The 18,803-nt window shown below is 37.6% G+C and overlaps 3 protein-coding genes across 11 annotated transcripts in view; all 3 read left to right on the top strand.

Moving 5' to 3' along the window:
* LOC127011713 (uncharacterized) overlaps nt 1-18,803 on the top strand; it is a 77,975-nt gene that overhangs the window by 11,710 nt on the left and 47,462 nt on the right. The window lies entirely within an intron of this gene.
* LOC127011715 (uncharacterized) overlaps nt 1-18,803 on the top strand; it is a 143,297-nt gene that overhangs the window by 113,095 nt on the left and 11,399 nt on the right. For 2 of the 6 annotated variants that reach the window (XM_050889761.1, XM_050889760.1), the window contains exons 2-3: nt 16,476-16,741; nt 16,806-17,162. In XM_050889761.1, coding sequence (XP_050745718.1) covers nt 16,476-16,741; nt 16,806-16,817 — 278 coding nt within the window. In that variant the 3' untranslated portion in view covers nt 16,818-17,162. Of the gene's footprint in view, nt 1-15,923; nt 16,112-16,142; nt 16,742-16,805; nt 17,163-18,803 lie in introns of those variants that run through there. The other 4 variants (XM_050889759.1, XM_050889756.1, XM_050889758.1 and 1 more) reach the window with 4 other exon arrangements.
* LOC122818733 (uncharacterized) lies at nt 8,455-12,542 on the top strand. 4 transcript variants are annotated; one of them, XM_050889753.1, is made up of 3 exons: nt 11,324-11,517; nt 11,861-12,147; nt 12,212-12,534. In XM_050889753.1, exons 1-3 carry the CDS (start codon nt 11,478-11,480, stop codon nt 12,221-12,223), a joined length of 339 nt encoding a protein of 112 aa, XP_050745710.1. In that variant the 5' UTR covers nt 11,324-11,477; the 3' UTR covers nt 12,224-12,534. The 4 variants fall into 4 exon arrangements, with proteins under 4 accessions (XP_050745712.1, XP_050745710.1, XP_050745711.1 ...); XM_050889754.1 differs by having other exon boundaries at nt 11,882-12,147; nt 12,212-12,533; XM_050889755.1 differs by lacking the exons at nt 11,324-11,517; nt 11,861-12,147 and adding an exon at nt 8,455-8,739 and having other exon boundaries at nt 12,212-12,542.

Genomic DNA, 18,803 nt, shown 5'->3' with positions numbered 1-18,803 from the left:
CACCCGTACTATTTTGTTAAAGATTACCTTAATTTTTTTTTTAAACATAATTGTAAACGAAAATTTTTGAATGAAGAACATAAATGAAGTCATTTGTACCCATTATACGGTTAATTTTCCATGGGCAAGGTAACGTTAAGAAAATCATAAATCATATCCGTATTTGATAATAAAGTATAAAATGAAGTAAATTTTTTCGAATTGGGACACCTGAAGTAACCGTGCATTATTAATAAGAGCATTAGCCACATACGCAAAGCGAGCTTATTCAAGGTTGGGTGGGTTTTGAAGAGGAATAAAATGCAATTCCTCACACTTAGTATAAAATTAAATTATTTGGGCTTTGGTTTAGTTAGTCAATAGTTCCCTACTCTGTCTACTATTTAAGTTTATGTGATGTCGCGGTTCTCTAGGTCGCAAAACCCCACTCCCAGAGAGTACGCTGCCAGATAGCCGCACACATTGCCGTGTTCGTTACATATTCTTTGGCGCCCAACGTCGGGTAATCGGAAATCACAAATACCGTATCTTGAGAAGATAACACAGTTAATTTTTCGTGTCGCTACCAAAACCAATATTCTGAAGTAAAATCCATATTTTTTATAGTTTCTTAATTTGAGCCTTAAGGTGATTCGCGGGAATTCAGACACCGCACGTTCTTGCATGTCCTGAACCAAGATTATGTTATCGCTCAATCCTAATTCCCCTATCAACAATAAATTAATTTCTTCGGAATGTGAGATTTGGGAAAAGCTCGAGTTCGCACCAAGCAACATTATTCTTTTATTAATAAGATTTGATACACCCAAGAAAAACATTAAAGATTAACTTTGTAGGAAATTTCTATCAAGTACTCATGATTGTATTCTTAGAGATCAAACATTAAGTCATTACTGTTTTGAGATTTGTTTAGCTGAATAGTTTTTGGAAAGACACTCAGCAGTAGTGCGCTTTCTTTCCTAATATTAAAGGTCTTTTGGCCAACAGAAACCATAATTTTATATTAATATTCATTTGATACACGGTAACTAAAGGTAGTCCCAATTTTAAATCAGAGTTTTAAATTTACAATATTTGAGAAATTATTATAATACTACAACATGTCAGTTCAGCCTAATCGAGACGAGGTTGCTGTCACCGATAGTGGGGATGAACGTTCTCTTTGTATTATTTGCAATGATACTATGGTAATAGATACTGAACTTGCAGAAACCCCTTGTAGACATAAATTTCACAGAACATGCGTGGTACTTTGGTTAGGAACTAATGAAACTTGTTCGCTTTGCCGAAGTGCTTGTACCCTGGTACAACTGATAACCTTTCCTGCTGCTCAACCGAATAGGTCTACTAATGATAGTAATAGGGAAGTTCGGGGTGCTTCTGCCAATCAAGCTACTAATGCCGTCAACCGAACTAGTCCAAACACTAGAGCGAATTCCAATCAGAACTCAACGAATCAGAGAGCACACTTTAGCTTGAGAAGCCAAAACACAACATATAGATCAACTGAACGTTCTAGCATGTCCGAAACTCGAGTACAGCAGTTAATCACAGACTCCTTAGAAACCTTTCGAGTTAGCATGGTTGCAGCAATAGCGTATAAGATCAGTAATACGATGCGAAACATTCAGTTGGCTAATAATTCCCAAAATCCGCGAAATAATATCCCTGTAGAAAATCGTGGTAACTTAAATCGATCCAATGCAAGCAGAGTTGATAGTAACCAAGGCTCTAGTATACGATTGCCTTATGGTGATCCTTTGACACAAGCCGTATATCGTCCTGAAAAAGTTTCAAGCGTTATTTCTAATTGGAATGTGAAATTTACTGGCATGGCAAATGACACACCTGTTGAAGACTTCATCTATAGGATAAATAGTTTGACTATACAATGCCTAAGCGCAAACTGGAATTAGCTATACCAATTTGCCAACGTACTATTTTGTGGACCAGGTCTACGATTTAACTGGCGCTTGAGAGAACTTCAAGCGAACCGATTTGGTTTCACCTGTGTACAAGTCTCCGTGAACGGTATAGAGAACAGCACACTGTCGAAGGCATTAAAGACTCTTTTCGACATGGGAATCAGAAGAGTGGAGAAAATTTCGACGATTTTCTAGATGCTATCCAAACGATTGCAACCAATGTTAAAAAGAACCTTAAACCTGAATTTTAACTAGTATTATTACATGTCTTGACCCGAAACATTGCCTCCTTAAGAGCAGAGTGCCACAAGCACGAAAGATTTCTCATTAGCATGGCAGGTAGATCGCAGACCGCCCTCCTCCAAACTGGCGATTTGTAAATAAACTAGTGCAGGTTGAAGAGTCCAGGGAAGAAGAGAATTATCAAAGTATGAACGAAGTAGAAATAAATGCGATGCGCAATGCTGAACGTTATGAATGTTGGAACTGTGCGGAAACCGGACACAGATATCATGATTCCCTCAAAGCCAGACGCATATTTTGCTGTTGTTGTGGTCGTCATGACACTTATAAGCCTAGTTGCTTGAAATGTAATCTCGGAAAACTCGTAAGAGGATGTCCATCAATTCTGACTAGTGGATATCCTGTTTCAAACTCAGCATCAATAGCAGGTACTAATCACCTTCCATCTTCTAATTTGAGTAACTCTCAACCTGACTCGACAACATATAACCCAGAATTAGACAAGCCCTACTGTCTGTTAATTAAAAACACTACAGAGCCCTCACGAAACTTTGAAATTATCCCCTACCATGAAAGAGTACGTAACTATTATCGGCGCAGAGCGGAAATAATTATACTACGAATTAATTCCAACAACAAATCTCGATCGGCTAATCGAATTTGTTCATTTTGGAAACAGCAGGGAAAAATAAAGAAATATGTCGTATTCTCTATTGTTAGAGAGGACAAGGACAACCGTCCTTACATCGCTTTGGAATTACTTAGCAAAACCTTCTTGGCCTTGCTTGATAGTGGAGCATACAAATGCGTAGTAAGTGGTAAATTGGCTAAGCTTATTTCTACAGATCATCCAGGGTTAAGGAGGTTAAAATGTTATGTTCGTACAGCCGACGGTCAAAATCAAAACGTCACCGCTACCATTGTCGTTCCGATTAACTATAACTCCTTATCTCAGGATGTAGAATTTTTAAATGTACCCAGTATTAAACAAGATATAATCTGCGGAATGGATTTTTTTTAAACTATTTGGTCTTCGAATATCCAGTCCAACGACTATTTCCAAAATTTCTGACTCCAATGCTTTAAGTGACACAGTCTTGCTTAATGCAACCGGTCGAAACCGATTACAAGCTGCTATCGAATTCTTTCCATCGTCTGAAAAAAGTGGTTTAGGAAAAACAACCCTTATTGAAGATCATATTGACACCGGTGAATCAAAAGCAATTAATCAAGGATATTACAACCTATCTCCAGCCAAAGAGCTTCAGTTATGCCTTATACTGCATCATTAGACTGGGAGTACTAGAGAAGCGCCCGCGTCCTCATGGTCTTCTCCGGCAGTCCTTGTCGTAAAACCAGGCAAAGTGAGAATTTGCTTAGATTCTAGAAAGCTTAATTCTGTTACAGTACAGGATGCTTATCCTACTCCTCTTATTGAGGTTTACTAAGTCGCTTATCTCCAGTACACTGCAGATATGCCTGGACGAAAAATCGAAACCAAAAACCGCAATAACTATATCCAACCGTCCTTTATATCAATTTACACGAATGCCTTTCAGACTAACTAATGTTCTGCAAACACTTTGTAGAAATTTATTAAAATGGCTTCACGCAGTAATCTCGGAGAACTGAAATTAGTGTAAATCAAAAAAGCGACAAAATGAAACAAAGCCGCACTAATTGCTCAACTAAATGCTGAACTACCGTCTGAAATTGATCCGGAGTTGTACTACGAAAAGGTGGAGTCTACAGGCGAAATTGGTGCTGGGATGACTGACGCCAATGCAGCCAACAACAACAACGAAGAACAAAGCGAAGAAGAAGATGACGACGTGTTCGGCAGCGAAACTTAAATTGTCGAGACAGTTGATCGTGATGGCGTTCAACCAATGGCGATTCAACCTTCGGCGTTCAACGTAATCCAGGTGGCAACGCTGCGGGAATGGAACAGGCGATGCACAATTTACGTTTCGAGAATGATGAGATGAACTTAAGCCAGAGATGAACTTAAAAACCGTCAAAGAGCTACTCCCAGAATACAACGGAGATGGCAACATAAACGAATGGTTGATGGTGGTTAAAAACGTTTGTGATGTGTTCAAAGTTAGTGATGACGTCATGCGTCCATTAATTTGCTCACGCTTGAAGGGCAAGGCTAATTTTTGGCTGTTATCTCGCCCATCACTGTTGGCTGGAAGTATTGACCTAATTCTGGCACAACTAAAAATTTTTTTCGGAACCAAGGATAACGTCTTGGAAATGCGACGCAAGTTTGAAAACCGCAAGTGGCATTTCGGCGAGAAGTTTGCTATCTACTATTTTGACAAGCTTACCCTGCACAAAACATCGCTATGAGTGTTCACGAACTAGTGCAGTACTTGATAGATGGCATGCAAAATGTACAACTTTAAAATCAAGCGAAACTACTACGATTTGCAGAGCCTGCTGATGTGTTGGAAGCCTTTCAAGATGTAGAGAAACCCAGAGCTCCGGTACAACAAAATAGGATGCAAGGAACGTCTTCATCAAACGCTGCGACCTCGGAACAGAGGGTCAAATGCTTTAACTGCCATAGTCTTGGTCATCTGGCTAAGGACTGCCGCAAGCCAGTAGGGGCTGAAGGAGCTTGCTATGCCTGTGGAGAAGTAAAGAAGAGAACAAGTTGAATAATACCTTTTTCGGAATAAACGAAAGTAAACTTAATGTAATAGGAAAAACAGTTTGCTTAATTAAGAGTTCAAATAAAAACGTATTAATTGAATTGCTGGTTGTAACTGATGAATCTGTAAGCTACTCAATGGTAGTAGGACGCGATTTTTAAAATTTAAGTAATTTTAAGCTTGTAGAAGTAATTAACGATGGTTACCATTTATCTGTTAACCGTCTGTTAACATCAATCTTAGCCAAGAAATATAATTATAGAATAACAATAGATTCAAGTTTTGACACCCGTACTATTTTGTTAAAGATTACCTTAATTTTTTTTTTAAACATAATTGTAAACGAAAATTTTTGAATGAAGAACATAAATGAAGTCATTTGTACCCATTATACGGTTAATTTTCCATGGGCAAGGTAACGTTAAGAAAATCATTAATCATATCCGTGTTTGATAATAAAGTATAAAATGAAGTAAATTTTTTCGAATTGGGACACCTGAAGTAACCGTGCATTATTAATAAGAGCATTAGCCACATACGCAAAGCGAGCTTATTCAAGGTTGGGTGGGTTTTGAAGAGGAATAAAATGACATCTGCAATTCCTCACACTTAGTATAAAATTAAATTATTTGGGCTTTGGTTTAGTTAGTCAATAGTTCCCTACTCTGTCTACTATTTAAGTTTATGTGATGTCGCGGCTCTCTAGGTCGCAAAACCCCACTCCCATTTTCCCTGATCACAGCCGACCCTGTAGGCAGAGTACGCTGCCAGATAGCCGCACACATTGCCGTGTTCGTTACATATTCTATGGCGCCCAACGTCGGGTGATCGGAAATCACAAATACCGTATCTTGAGAAGATAACACAGTTAATTTTTCGTGTCGCTACCAAAACCAATATTCTGAAGTAAAATCCAAATTTTTTATAGTTTCTTAATTTGAGCCTTAAGGTGATTCGCGGGAATTCAGACACCGCACGTTCTTGCATGTGCTGAACCTAGATTATGTTATCGCTCAATCCTAATTCCCCTATCAACAATAAATTAATTTCTTCGGAATGTGAGATTTGGGAAAAGCTCGAATTCGCACCAAGCAACATTATTCTTTTATTAATAAGAATTGATACACCCAAGAAAAGTAATTAAAGATTAACTTTGTAGGAAATTTCTATCAAGTACTCATGATTGTATTCTTAGAGATCAAACATTAAGTCATTACTGTTTTGAGATTTGTTTAGCTGAATAGTTTTTAGAAAGACACTCAGCAGTAGTGCGCTTTCTTTCCTAATATTAAAGGTCTTTTGGCCAACAGAAACCATAATTTTATATTAATATTCATTTGATGCACGGTAACTAACTAAAGGTAGTCCCAATTTTAAATCAGAGTTTTAAATTTACAATATTTGAAAAATTATTGTAATACTACAACATGTCAGTTCAGCCTAATCGAGACGAGGTTGCAGTCACCGATAGTGGGGATGAACGTTCTCTTTGTATTATTTGCAATGATACTATGGTAATAGATACTGAACTTGCAGAAACCCCTTGTAGATATAAATTTCACAGAACATGCGTGGTGCTTTGGTTAAGAACTAATGAAACTTGTCCGCTTTGCCGAAGTGCTTGTACCCTGGTACAACTGATAACCTTTCCTGCTGCTCAACCGAATAGGTCTACTAATGATAGTAATAGGGAAGTTCGAGGTGCTTCTGCCAATCAAGCTACTGGTGCCGTCAACCGAACTAGACCAAACACCAGAGCGAATTCCAATCAGAACTCAACGAATCAGAGATCACACTCTAGCTTGAGAAGCCAAAACACAACATATAGATCAACGGAAAGTTCTAGCATGTCCGAAACTCGAGTACAGCAGTTAATCACAGACTCTTAGAAACCTTTCGAGTTAGCATGGTTGCAGCAATAGCGTATGAGATCAGTAATAAGATGCGAAACATTCAGTTGGCTAATAATTCCTAAAATCCTCGAAATAATATCCCTGTAAAAAATCGTGGTAACTTAAATCGTTCCAAGGCAAGCAGAGTTGATAGTAACCAAGGCTCTAGTATACGACTGCCTTATGGTGATCCTTTGACACAAGCCGTATATCGTCCTGACAAAGTTTCAAGCGTTATTTCTAATTGGAATGTGAAATTTACTGGCATGGCAAATGACATATCTGTTGAAGACTTCATCTATAGGAGAAATAGTTTGACTATACAATGCATAAACGCACAAGCACGAACGATTTCTCATTAGCATGGCAGGTTGATCGCAGACCGCCCTCCTCCAAACTGGAGATTTGTAAATAAGCTAGTGCAGGTTGAAGAGTCTAGGGAAGAAGAGAATTATTTAAGTATGAACGAAGTAGAAATAAATGCGATGCGCAATGCTGAGCGTTATAAATGTTGGAACTGTGCGGAAACCGGACACAGATATCATGATTGCCTCAAAGCCTGACGCATATTTTGCTATTGTTGTGGTCTTCATGACACTTATAATTTACTTGAAATTATCCCCTACTATGAAAGAGTACGTAAGTATTATCGACGCAGAACGGAAAGATTTACATTACGAACTAATTCCGCCAACAAATTTCGATCGCCTAATCGATTGTGTTTATTTTGGAAACAGCAGCGAAAAATAAAGAAATATGTCGTATTCTCTATTGTTAGAGAGGACAAGGACAACCGTCCTTACATCGCTTTGGAATTACTTAACAAAACCTTCTTGGCCTTGCTTGATAGTGAAGCTAACAAATACGTAGTAAGTGGTAAATTGGCTAAGCTTAGTTCTACAGATCATCCAGGGTTAAGGAGGTTAAAATGTTATGTTCGTACAGCCGACGGTCAAAATCAAAACGTCACCGCTACCATTGTCGTTCCGATTAACTGTAACTCCTTATCTCAGGATGTAGAATTTTTATTAGTACCCAGTATTAAACAAGATATAATCTGCGGAATGGATTTTTTGAAACTATTTGGTCTTCGAATATCCAGTCAAACGACTATTTCCGAAATTTCTGACTCCAATGCTTTAAGTGACACAGTCTTGCTTAATGAAACCGATCGAAGCCGGTTACAAGCTGCTATCGAATTCTTTCCATCGTCTGAAAAAAGTGGTTTAGGAAAAACAACCCTTATTGAACATCATATTGACACCGGTGCAGCAAAAACAATTAAACAAAGATATTACAACCTATCTCCAGCCAAAGAGCTTCAGTTATGCCTTATACAGCATCATTAGACTGGGAGTACTAGAAGAAGCGCCCGCGTCCTCATGGTCTTCTCCGTCAGTCCTTGTCGTAAAACCAGGCAAAGTGAGAATTTGCTTAGATTCTAGGAAGCTTAATTCTGTTACAGTACAGGATGCTTATCCTACTCCTCTTATTGAAGGCTTACTAAGTCGCTTATCTCCAGTACACTGCAGATATGTCTGGACGAAAAATCGAAACAAAAAACCGCAATAGCTATATCCAACCGTCCTTTATATCTATTTACACGAATGCCTTTCAGACTAACTAATGCTCTGCAAACACTTTGTGGAAGTTTGCTATCTACTATTTTGACAAGCTTACTATGCACAAAACATCTCTATGAGTGTTCACGAACTAGCGTAGTGCTTGATAGATGGCATACAAAATGTACAACTTAAAAATCAAGCGAAACTACTACGTTTTGCAGTGCCTGCTGATGTGTTGGAAGCCTTTCAAGATGTAGAGAAACCCAGAGCTCCGGTACAACAAAATAGGATGCAAGGAACGTCTTCATCAAACGACCTCGGAACAGAGGGTCATCTGGCTAAAGACTGCCGAAAGCCAGTACGGGCTGATGGAGCTTGCTATGCTTGTGGAGAAGTTCGACACGTGGCTGGAGAGTGTTCATTGTACAAGAAGAGAGAACATAGCATCGAATATGTAAGACATTTTAAAGTCCATAGCTTCGGGATGTCCCGTTTCATTTCTAAAGAAGAGAACAAGTTGAATAATACCTTTTTCGGAATAAACGAAAGTAAACTTAATGTAATAGGAAAAACAGTTTGCTTAATTAAAAGTTCAAATAAAAACGTATTAATTGAATTTCTGGTTGTAACATATGAATCTGTAAGGTACTCAATGGTAGTAGGACGCGATTTTTAAAATTTAAGTAATTTTAAGCTTGTAGAAGTAATTAACGATGGTAACCATTTATCTGTTAACCTAACAGATCAATCTGAGCCAAGAAATATAATTATAGAATAACAATAGATTCAAGTTTCGACACCCGTACTATTTTGTTAAAGATTACCTTCATTTTTTTTTAAACCTAATTGTAAACGTAAATTTTTGAATGGAGTACATAAATGAAGTCATTTGTACCCATTATACGGTTAATTTTTTCATGGGCAAGGTAACGTTAAGAAAATCATAAGCAGCCGCTATGGGGAACTTATCTTTAATTAAATTTTGGTCCGTGTTTGATAATAAAGTACAAAATGAAGTAAATTTTTTGCGAACTGGGACACCTGAAGTAACTGTGCATTATTAATAAGAGCATTAGCCACATACGCAAAGCGAGCTTATTTAAGGTTGGGTGTGTTTTGAAGAGGAATAAAATGACATTCTTTGGCGCCCAACGTCGGGTGATCGGAAATCAGAAATACCGTATCTTGAGAAGATAACACAGTTAATTTTTCGTGTCGCTTCCAAAAGCAATATTCTGAAGTAAAATCCAAATTTTTGTATAGTTTCTTAATTTGAGCCTTAAGGTGATTCAGCGGAATTCAGACATAGCACGTTCTTGCTTGTGCTGAACCTAGATTATGTTATCGCTCAATCCTAATTTCCCTATCAACAATAAATGAATTGCTTCGGAATGTGAGATTTGGGAAAAGCTCGAATTCGCACCAAGCAACATTATTCTTTTATTAATAAGATTTGATACACCCAAGAAAAGTCATTAGAGATTAACTTTGTAGGAAATTTCTATCAAGTACTCATGATTGTATTCTTAGAGATCAAACATTAAGTCATTACTGTTTTGAGATTTGTTTAGCTGAATAGTTTTTGGAAAGACACTCAGCAGTAGTGCGCTTTCTTTCCTAATATTAAAGGTCTTTTGGCCAACAGAAACCATAATTTTATATTAATATTCATTTGATACACGGTAACTAAAGGTAGTCCCAATTTTAAATCAGAGTTTTAAATTTACAATATTTGAGAAATTATTATAATACTACAACATGTCAGTTCAGCCTAAACCGATAGTGGGGATGAACGTTCTCTTTGTATTATTTGCAATGATACTATGGTAATAGATACTGAACTTGCAGAAACCCCTTGTAGACATAAATTTCACAGAACATGCGTGGTACTTTGGTTAGGAACTAATGAAACTTGTTCGCTTTGCCGAAGTGCTTGTACCCTGGTACAACTGATAACCTTTCCTGCTGCGCAACCGAATAGGCAAACTGGAATTAGCTATACCAATTTGCCAACGTACTATTTTCTGGACCAGGTCTACAATTTTACTGGCGTTTGAGAGAACTTCACATGTGTACAAGTCTCCGTGAACGGTATAGAGAACAACACACTGACGAAGGGATTAAATACTCTTTTCGACATGGGAAGCAGAAGAGTGAAGAAAATTTCGACGATTTTCTAGATGCTATCCTAACGATTGCAACCAATGAAAACTCGTAAGAGGATGTCCATCAATTCTGACTAGTGGATATCCTGTTTCAAACTCAGCATTAATAGTAGGTACTAATCACCTTCCATCTTCTAATTTGAGTAACTCTCAACCTGACACGACAACATATAGCCCAGAATTAGACAAACCCAACTGTATGTTAATTAAAAACACTACAGAGCCCTCACGAAACTTTGAAATTATCCCCTACCATGAAAGAGTACGTAACTATTATCGGCGCAGAGCGGAAATATTTACACTACGAATTAATTCCGCCAACAAATCTCGATCGGCTAATCGTGTGTTCATGTGTGTTCAAATGTGTTCATTTTGGAAACAGCAGCGAAAAATAAAGAAATATGTCGTATTCTATATTGTTAGAGAGGACAAGGACAACCGTCCTTACATCGCTTTGGAATTACTTAGCAAAACCTTCTTGGCCTTGCTTGATAGTGGAGCATACAAATGCGTAGTAAGTGGTAAATTGGCTAAGCTTATTTTTACAGATCATCCAGGGTTAAGGAGGTTAAAATGTTATGTTCGTACAGCCGACGGTCAAAATCAAAACGTCACCGCTACCATTGTCGTTCCGATTAACTGTAACTTCTTATCTCAGGATGTAGAATTTTTAATAGTACCCAGTATTAAACAAGATATAATCTGCGGAATGGATTTTTTGAAACTATTTGGTCTTCGAATATCCAGTCCAACGACTATTTCCGAAATTTCTGACTCCAATGCTTTAAGTGACACAGTGTTGCTTAATGCAACCGGTCGAAACCGATTACAAGCTGCTATCGAATTCTTTCTATCGTCTGAAAAAAGTGGTTTAGGAAAAACAACCCTAATTGAACATAATATTGACACCGGTGCAGCAAAAGCAATTAAACAAAGATATTACAACCTATATCCAGCCAAAGAGCTTCAGTTATACCTTATACTGCATCATTAGACTGGGAGTACTAGAAGAAGCGCCCGCGTCCTCATGGTCTTCTCCGACAGTCCTTGTCGTAAAACCAGGCAAAGTGAGAATTTGCTTAGATTCTAGGAAGCTTAATTCTGTTACAGTACAGGATGCTTATCCTACTCCTCTTATTGAAGGCTTACTAAGTCGCTTATCTCCAGTACACTGCAGATATGTCTGGACGAAAAATCGAAACAAAAAACCGCAATAGCTATATCCAACCGTCCTTTATATCTATTTACACGAATGCCTTTCAGACTAACTAATGCTCTGCAAACACTTTGTGGAAGTTTGCTATCTACTATTTTGACAAGCTTACTATGCACAAAACATCGCTATGAGTGTTCACGAACTAGTGCAGTACTTGATAGATGGCATACAAAATGTACAACTTAAAAATCAAGCGAAACTAATGTGTTTTGCAGTGCCTGCTGATGTGTTGGAAGCCTTTCAAGATGTAGAGAAACCCAGAGCTACGGTACAACAAAATAGGATGCAAGGAACGTCTTCATCAAACGCTGCGACCTCGGAACAGAGGGTCAAATGCTTTAACTGCCCTAGTCTTGGTCATCTGGCTAAGGACTGCCGTAAGCCAGTACGAGCTGTAGGAGCTTGCTATGCTTCTGGAGAAGTTCGACACGTGGCTGGAGAGTGTTCATTGTACAAGAAGAGAGAACATAGCATCGAATATGTAAGACACTTTAAAGTCCAATTTAAAATTACGTTACACATTTCTAACAAATTTTATTCCATAGATTGCCTCATAGATTCGGGAAGTCCCGTTTCATTTCAAAAGAAGTCCGTAGTTCCCGTAACGTAATCATTGAAGAGAACAAGTTGAATAATACCTTTATCGGATTAAACGAAAGTTAACTTAACGTAATAGGAAAAACAGTTTGCCTAGTTAAAAGTTCAAATAAAAACGTATTAATTGAATTGCTGGTTGTTACTGATGAATGGAAGTAGGACGCGATTTTTTAAATTTAAGTAATTTTTAAGCTTGTAGAATTAATTAACGATGGTAACCATTTATCTGTTAACCGTCTGTTAACATCAATCTAAGCCATGAAGTATAATTATAGAATAACAATAGATTCAAGTTTCGACACCCGTACTATTTTGTTAAAGATTACCTTCATTTTTTTCTTTAAACTTAATTGTAAACGTAAATTTTTGAATGAAGAACATAAATGAAGTCATTTGTACCCATTATACGGTTAATTTTTTCATGGGCAAGGTAACGTTAAGAAAATCATAAGCAGGCGCTCTGGGGAACTTATCTTTAATTAAATTTTGGTCCGTGTTTGACAAAATGAAGGAAATTTTTTTTGCGAATTGGGACACCTGAAGTAACTGTGCATTATTAATAAGAGCATTAGCCACATACGCAAAGCGAGCTTATTTAAGGTTGGGTGTGTTTTGAAGAGGAATAAAATGACATCTGCAATTCCTCACACTTAGTATAAAATTAAATTATTTGGGCTTTGGTTTAGTTAGTCAATAGTTCCCTACTCTGTCTACTCTTTAAGTTTATGTGACGCTGTTCTCTAGGTCACAAAACCCCACTCCCATTTTCCCTGAGCACAGCCGACCCTGTAGGCAGAGTACGCTGCCAGATAGCTGCACACATTGTCGTGTTCGTTACATATTATTTAGAAATACCGTATCTTGAGAAGATAACACAGTTAATTTTTCGTGTCGCTACCAAAAGCAATATTCTGAAGTAAAATCCAAATTTTTGTATAGTTTCTTAATTTGAGCCTTAAGGTGATTCGCGGGAATTCAGACACCGCACGTTCTTGCATGTGCTCAACCTAGATTATGTTATCGCTCAATCCTAATTCCCCTATCAACAATAAATTAATTTCTTCGGAATGTGAGATTTGGGAAAAGCTCGAATTCGCACCAAGCAACATTATTCTTTTATTAATAAGAATTGATACACCCAAGAAAAGTAATTAAAGATTAACTTTGTAGGAAATTTCTATCAAGTATTGTATTGTATTCTTAGAGATCAAACATTAAGTCATTAGTGTTTTGAGATTTGTTTAGCTAATTAGTTTTTGGGAAGGCACTCAGCAGTAGTGCGCTTTCTTTCCTAATATTAAAGGTCTTTTGCCCAACAAAAACCCTAATTTTATATTAATATTCATTTAATGCGCGGTATTTAAAGGATAGTCCCAATTTTAAATCAAAGTTTTTATATTTACAATATTTGAGAAATTATTATAATACTACAACATGTCAGTTCAGCCTAATCGAGACGAGGTTGCAGTCACCGATAGTGGGGATGAACGTTCTCTTTATATTATTTGCAATGATACTGAACTTGCAGAAACCCCTTGTAGATATAAATTTCACAGAACATGCCTGGTACTTTAGTTAAGAACTAATGAAACATGTCCGCTTTGCTTAAGTGCTTGTACCCTGGTACAACTGATAACCTTTCCTGCTGCTCAACCAAATAGGTCTACTAATGATAGTAATAGGGAAGTTCGAGGTGCATCTGCCAATCAAGCTACTGGTGCCGTCAACCGAACTAGACCAAACACAAGAGCGAATTCCAATCAGAACTTAACGAATCAGAGAGCACACTCTAGCTTGAAAGCCAAAACACAACACATAGATCAACTGAACGTTCTAGCATTTCCGAAACTCGAGTACAGCAGTTAATCACAGACTCCTTAGAAACCTTTCGAGTTAGCATGGTTGCAGCAATAGCGTATGAGATCAGTAAGACGATGCGAAACCTTCAGATGGCTAATAATTCCCAAAATCCGCGAAATAATATCCCTGTAGAAAATCCTGGTAACTTAAATCGATCCAATGCAAGCAGAGTTGATAGTAACCAACGCTCTAGTATACGATTGCCTTATGGTGATCCTTTGACACAAGCCGTATATCGTCCTGAAAAAGTTTCAAGCGTTATTTCTAATTGGAATGTGAAATTTACTGGCATGGCAAATGACATACCTGTTGAAGACTTCATCTATAGGATAAATAGTTTGACTATACAATGCCTAAACGCAAACTGGAATTAGCTATACCAATTTGCCAACGTACTACTTTCTGGACCAGGCCTACAATTTTACTGACGTTTGAGAGAACTTCAAGTGAACCGATTTGGTTTCACCTGTGTACAAGTCTCCGTGAACGGTATAGAGAACAGCACACTGACGAAGGGATTAAAGACTCTTTTCGACATGGGAAGCAGAAGAGTGAAGAAAATTTCGACGATTTTCTAGATGCTATCCTAACGATTGCAACCAATGTTAAAAAGACCCTTAATCCTGAATTCTGACTAGTATTATTACATGTCTTGACCCCAAACATTGCCTCCTTAAGAGCAGAGTGCCACAAGCACGAACGCTTTCTCATTAGCATGGCAGGAAGATCGCAGACCTCCTCCAAACTGGCGATTTGTAAATAAACTAGTGCATGTTGAAGAGTCTAAGGAAAAAGAGAATTATCAAAGTATGAACGAAGTAGAAATAAATGCGATGCGCAATGCTGAGCGTTATAAATGTTGGAACTGTGCGGAAACCGGACACAGATATCATGACTGCCTCAAAGCCAGACGCATATTTTGCTATTGTTGTGGTCGTCATGAAACTTATAAGCCTAGTTGCTTGAAATGTAATCCCCTTTCGGAAAACTCGTAAGAGGATGTCCATCAATTCTGACTAGTGGATATCCTGTTTCAAACTCAGCATTAATAGTAGGTACTGATCACCTTCCATCTTCTAATTTGAGTAACTCTCAACCTGACACGACAACATATAGCCCAGAATTAGACAAACCCAACTGTATGTTAATTAAAAACACTACAGAGCCCTCACGAAACTTTGAAATTATCCCCTACACTTTCCGCAGAGCGGAAATATTTACACTACGAATTAATTCCGCCAACAAATCTCGATCGGCTAATCGTGTGTTCATGTGTGTTCAAATGTGTTCATTTTGGAAACAGCAGCGAAAAATAAAGAAATATGTCGTATTCTATATTGTTAGAGAGGACAAGGACAACCGTCCTTACATCGCTTTGGAATTACTTAGCAAAACCTTCTTGGCCTTGCTTGATAGTGGAGCATACAAATGCGTAGTAAGTGGTAAATTGGCTAAGCTTATTTTTACAGATCATCCAGGGTTAAGGAGGTTAAAATGTTATGTTCGTACAGCCGACGGTCAAAATCAAAACGTCACCGCTACCATTGTCGTTCCGATTAACTGTAACTTCTTATCTCAGGATGTAGAATTTTTAATAGTACCCAGTATTAAACAAGATATAATCTGCGGAATGGATTTTTTGAAACTATTTGGTCTTCGAATATCCAGTCCAACGACTATTTCCGAAATTTCTGACTCCAATGCTTTAAGTGACACAGTGTTGCTTAATGCAACCGGTCGAAACCGATTACAAGCTGCTATCGAATTCTTTCTATCGTCTGAAAAAAGTGGTTTAGGAAAAACAACCCTAATTGAACATAATATTGACACCGGTGCAGCAAAAGCAATTAAACAAAGATATTACAACCTATCTCTAGCCAAAGAGCTTCAGTTATACCTTATACTGCATCATTAGACTGGGAGTACTAGAAGAAGCGCCCGCGTCCTCATGGTCTTCTCCGACAGTCCTTGTCGTAAAACCAGGCAAAGTGAGAATTTGCTTAGATTCTAGGAAGCTTAATTCTGTTACAGTACAGGATGCTTATCCTACTCCTCTTATTGAAGGCTTACTAAGTCGCTTATCTCCAGTACACTGCAGATATGTCTGGACGAAAAATCGAAACAAAAAACCGCAATAGCTATATCCAACCGTCCTTTATATCTATTTACACGAATGCCTTTCAGACTAACTAATGCTCTGCAAACACTTTGTGGAAGTTTGCTATCTACTATTTTGACAAGCTTACTATGCACAAAACATCGCTATGAGTGTTCACGAACTAGTGCAGTACTTGATAGATGGCATACAAAATGTACAACTTAAAAATCAAGCGAAACTAATGTGTTTTGCAGTGCCTGCTGATGTGTTGGAAGCCTTTCAAGATGTAGAGAAACCCAGAGCTACGGTACAACAAAATAGGATGCAAGGAACGTCTTCATCAAACGCTGCGACCTCGGAACAGAGGGTCAAATGCTTTAACTGCCCTAGTCTTGGTCATCTGGCTAAGGACTGCCGTAAGCCAGTACGAGCTGTAGGAGCTTGCTATGCTTCTGGAGAAGTTCGACACGTGGCTGGAGAGTGTTCATTGTACAAGAAGAGAGAACATAGCAACGAATATGTAAGACACTTTAAAGTCCAATTTAAAATTACGTTACACATTTCTAACAAATTTTATTCCATAGAGTGCCTCATAGATTCGGGAAGTCCCGTTTCATTTCAAAAGAAGTCCGTAGTTCCCGTAACGTAATCATTGAAGAGAACAAGTTGAATAATACCTTTATCGGATTAAACGAAAGTTAACTTAACGTAATAGGAAAAACAGTTTGCCTAGTTAAAAGTTCAAATAAAAACGTATTAATTGAATTGCTGGTTGTTACTGATGAATGGAAGTAGTACGCGATTTTTTAAATTTAAGTAATTTTTAAGCTTGTAGAATTAATTAACGATGGTAACCATTTATCTGTTAACCGTCTGTTAACATCAATCTAAGCCATGAAGTATAATTATAGAATAACAATAGATTCAAGTTTCGACACCCGTACTATTTTGTTAAAGATTACCTTCATTTTTTTCTTTAAACTTAATTGTAAACGTAAATTTTTGAATGAAGAACATAAATGAAGTCATTTGTACCCATTATACGGTTAATTTTTTCATGGGCAAGGTAACGTTAAGAAAATCATAAGCAGGCGCTCTGGGGAACTTATCTTTATTTAAATTTTGGTCCGTGTTTGACAAAATGAAGGAAATTTTTTTTGCGAATTGGGACACCTGAAGTAACTGTGCATTATTAATAAGAGCATTAGCCACATACGCAAAGCGAGCTTATTTAAGGTTGGGTGTGTTTTGAAGAGGAATAAAATGACATCTGCAATTCCTCACACTTAGTATAAAATTAAATTATTTGGGCTTTGGTTTAGTTAGTCAATAGTTCCCTACTCTGTCTACTCTTTAAGTTTATGTGACGCTGTTCTCTAGGTCACAAAACCCCACTCCCATTTTCCCTGAGCACAGCCGACCCTGTAGGCAGAGTACGCTGCCAGATAGCTGCACACATTGTCGTGTTCGTTACATATTATTTGGCGCCCAACGTCGGGTGATCGGAAATCAGAAATACCGTATCTTGAGAAGATAACACAGTTAATTTTTCGTGTCGCTACCAAAAGCAATATTCTGAAGTAAAATCCAAATTTTTGTATAGTTTCTTAATTTGAGCCTTAAGGTGATTCGCGGGAATTCAGACACCGCACGTTCTTGCATGTGCTCAACCTAGATTATGTTATCGCTCAATCCTAATTCCCCTATCAACAATAAATTAATTTCTTCGGAATGTGAGATTTGGGAAAAGCTCGAATTCGCACCAAGCAACATTATTCTTTTATTAATAAGAATTGATACACCCAAGAAAAGTAATTAAAGATTAACTTTGTAGGAAATTTCTATCAAGTATTGTATTGTATTCTTAGAGATCAAACATTAAGTCATTAGTGTTTTGAGATTTGTTTAGCTAATTAGTTTTTGGGAAGGCACTCAGCAGTAGTGCGCTTTCTTTCCTAATATTAAAGGTCTTTTGCCCAACAAAAACCCTAATTTTATATTAATATTCATTTAATGCGCGGTATTTAAAGGATAGTCCCAATTTTAAATCAAAGTTTTTATATTTACAATATTTGAGAAATTATTATAATACTACAACATGTCAGTTCAGCCTAATCGAGACGAGGTTGCAGTCACCGATAGTGGGGATGAACGTTCTCTTTATATTATTTGCAATGATACTGAACTTGCAGAAACCCCTTGTAGATATAAATTTCACAGAACATGCCTGGTACTTTAGTTAAGAACTAATGAAACATGTCCGCTTTGCTTAAGTGCTTGTACCCTGGTACAACTGATAACCTTTCCTGCTGCTCAACCAAATAGGTCTACTAATGATAGTAATAGGGAAGTTCGAGGTGCATCTGCCAATCAAGCTACTGGTGCCGTCAACCGAACTAGACCAAACACAAGAGCGAATTCCAATCAGAACTTAACGAATCAGAGAGCACACTCTAGCTTGAAAGCCAAAACACAACACATAGATCAACTGAACGTTCTAGCATTTCCGAAACTCGAGTACAGCAGTTAATCACAGACTCCTTAGAAACCTTTCGAGTTAGCATGGTTGCAGCAATAGCGTA

Source organism: Drosophila biarmipes, unplaced genomic scaffold (genome assembly GCF_025231255.1).
Source record: "Drosophila biarmipes strain raj3 unplaced genomic scaffold, RU_DBia_V1.1 ptg000005l, whole genome shotgun sequence".
Taxonomy (NCBI): domain Eukaryota; kingdom Metazoa; phylum Arthropoda; class Insecta; order Diptera; family Drosophilidae; genus Drosophila; species Drosophila biarmipes.
This window is presented reverse-complemented; position numbering and strand designations above follow the sequence as displayed.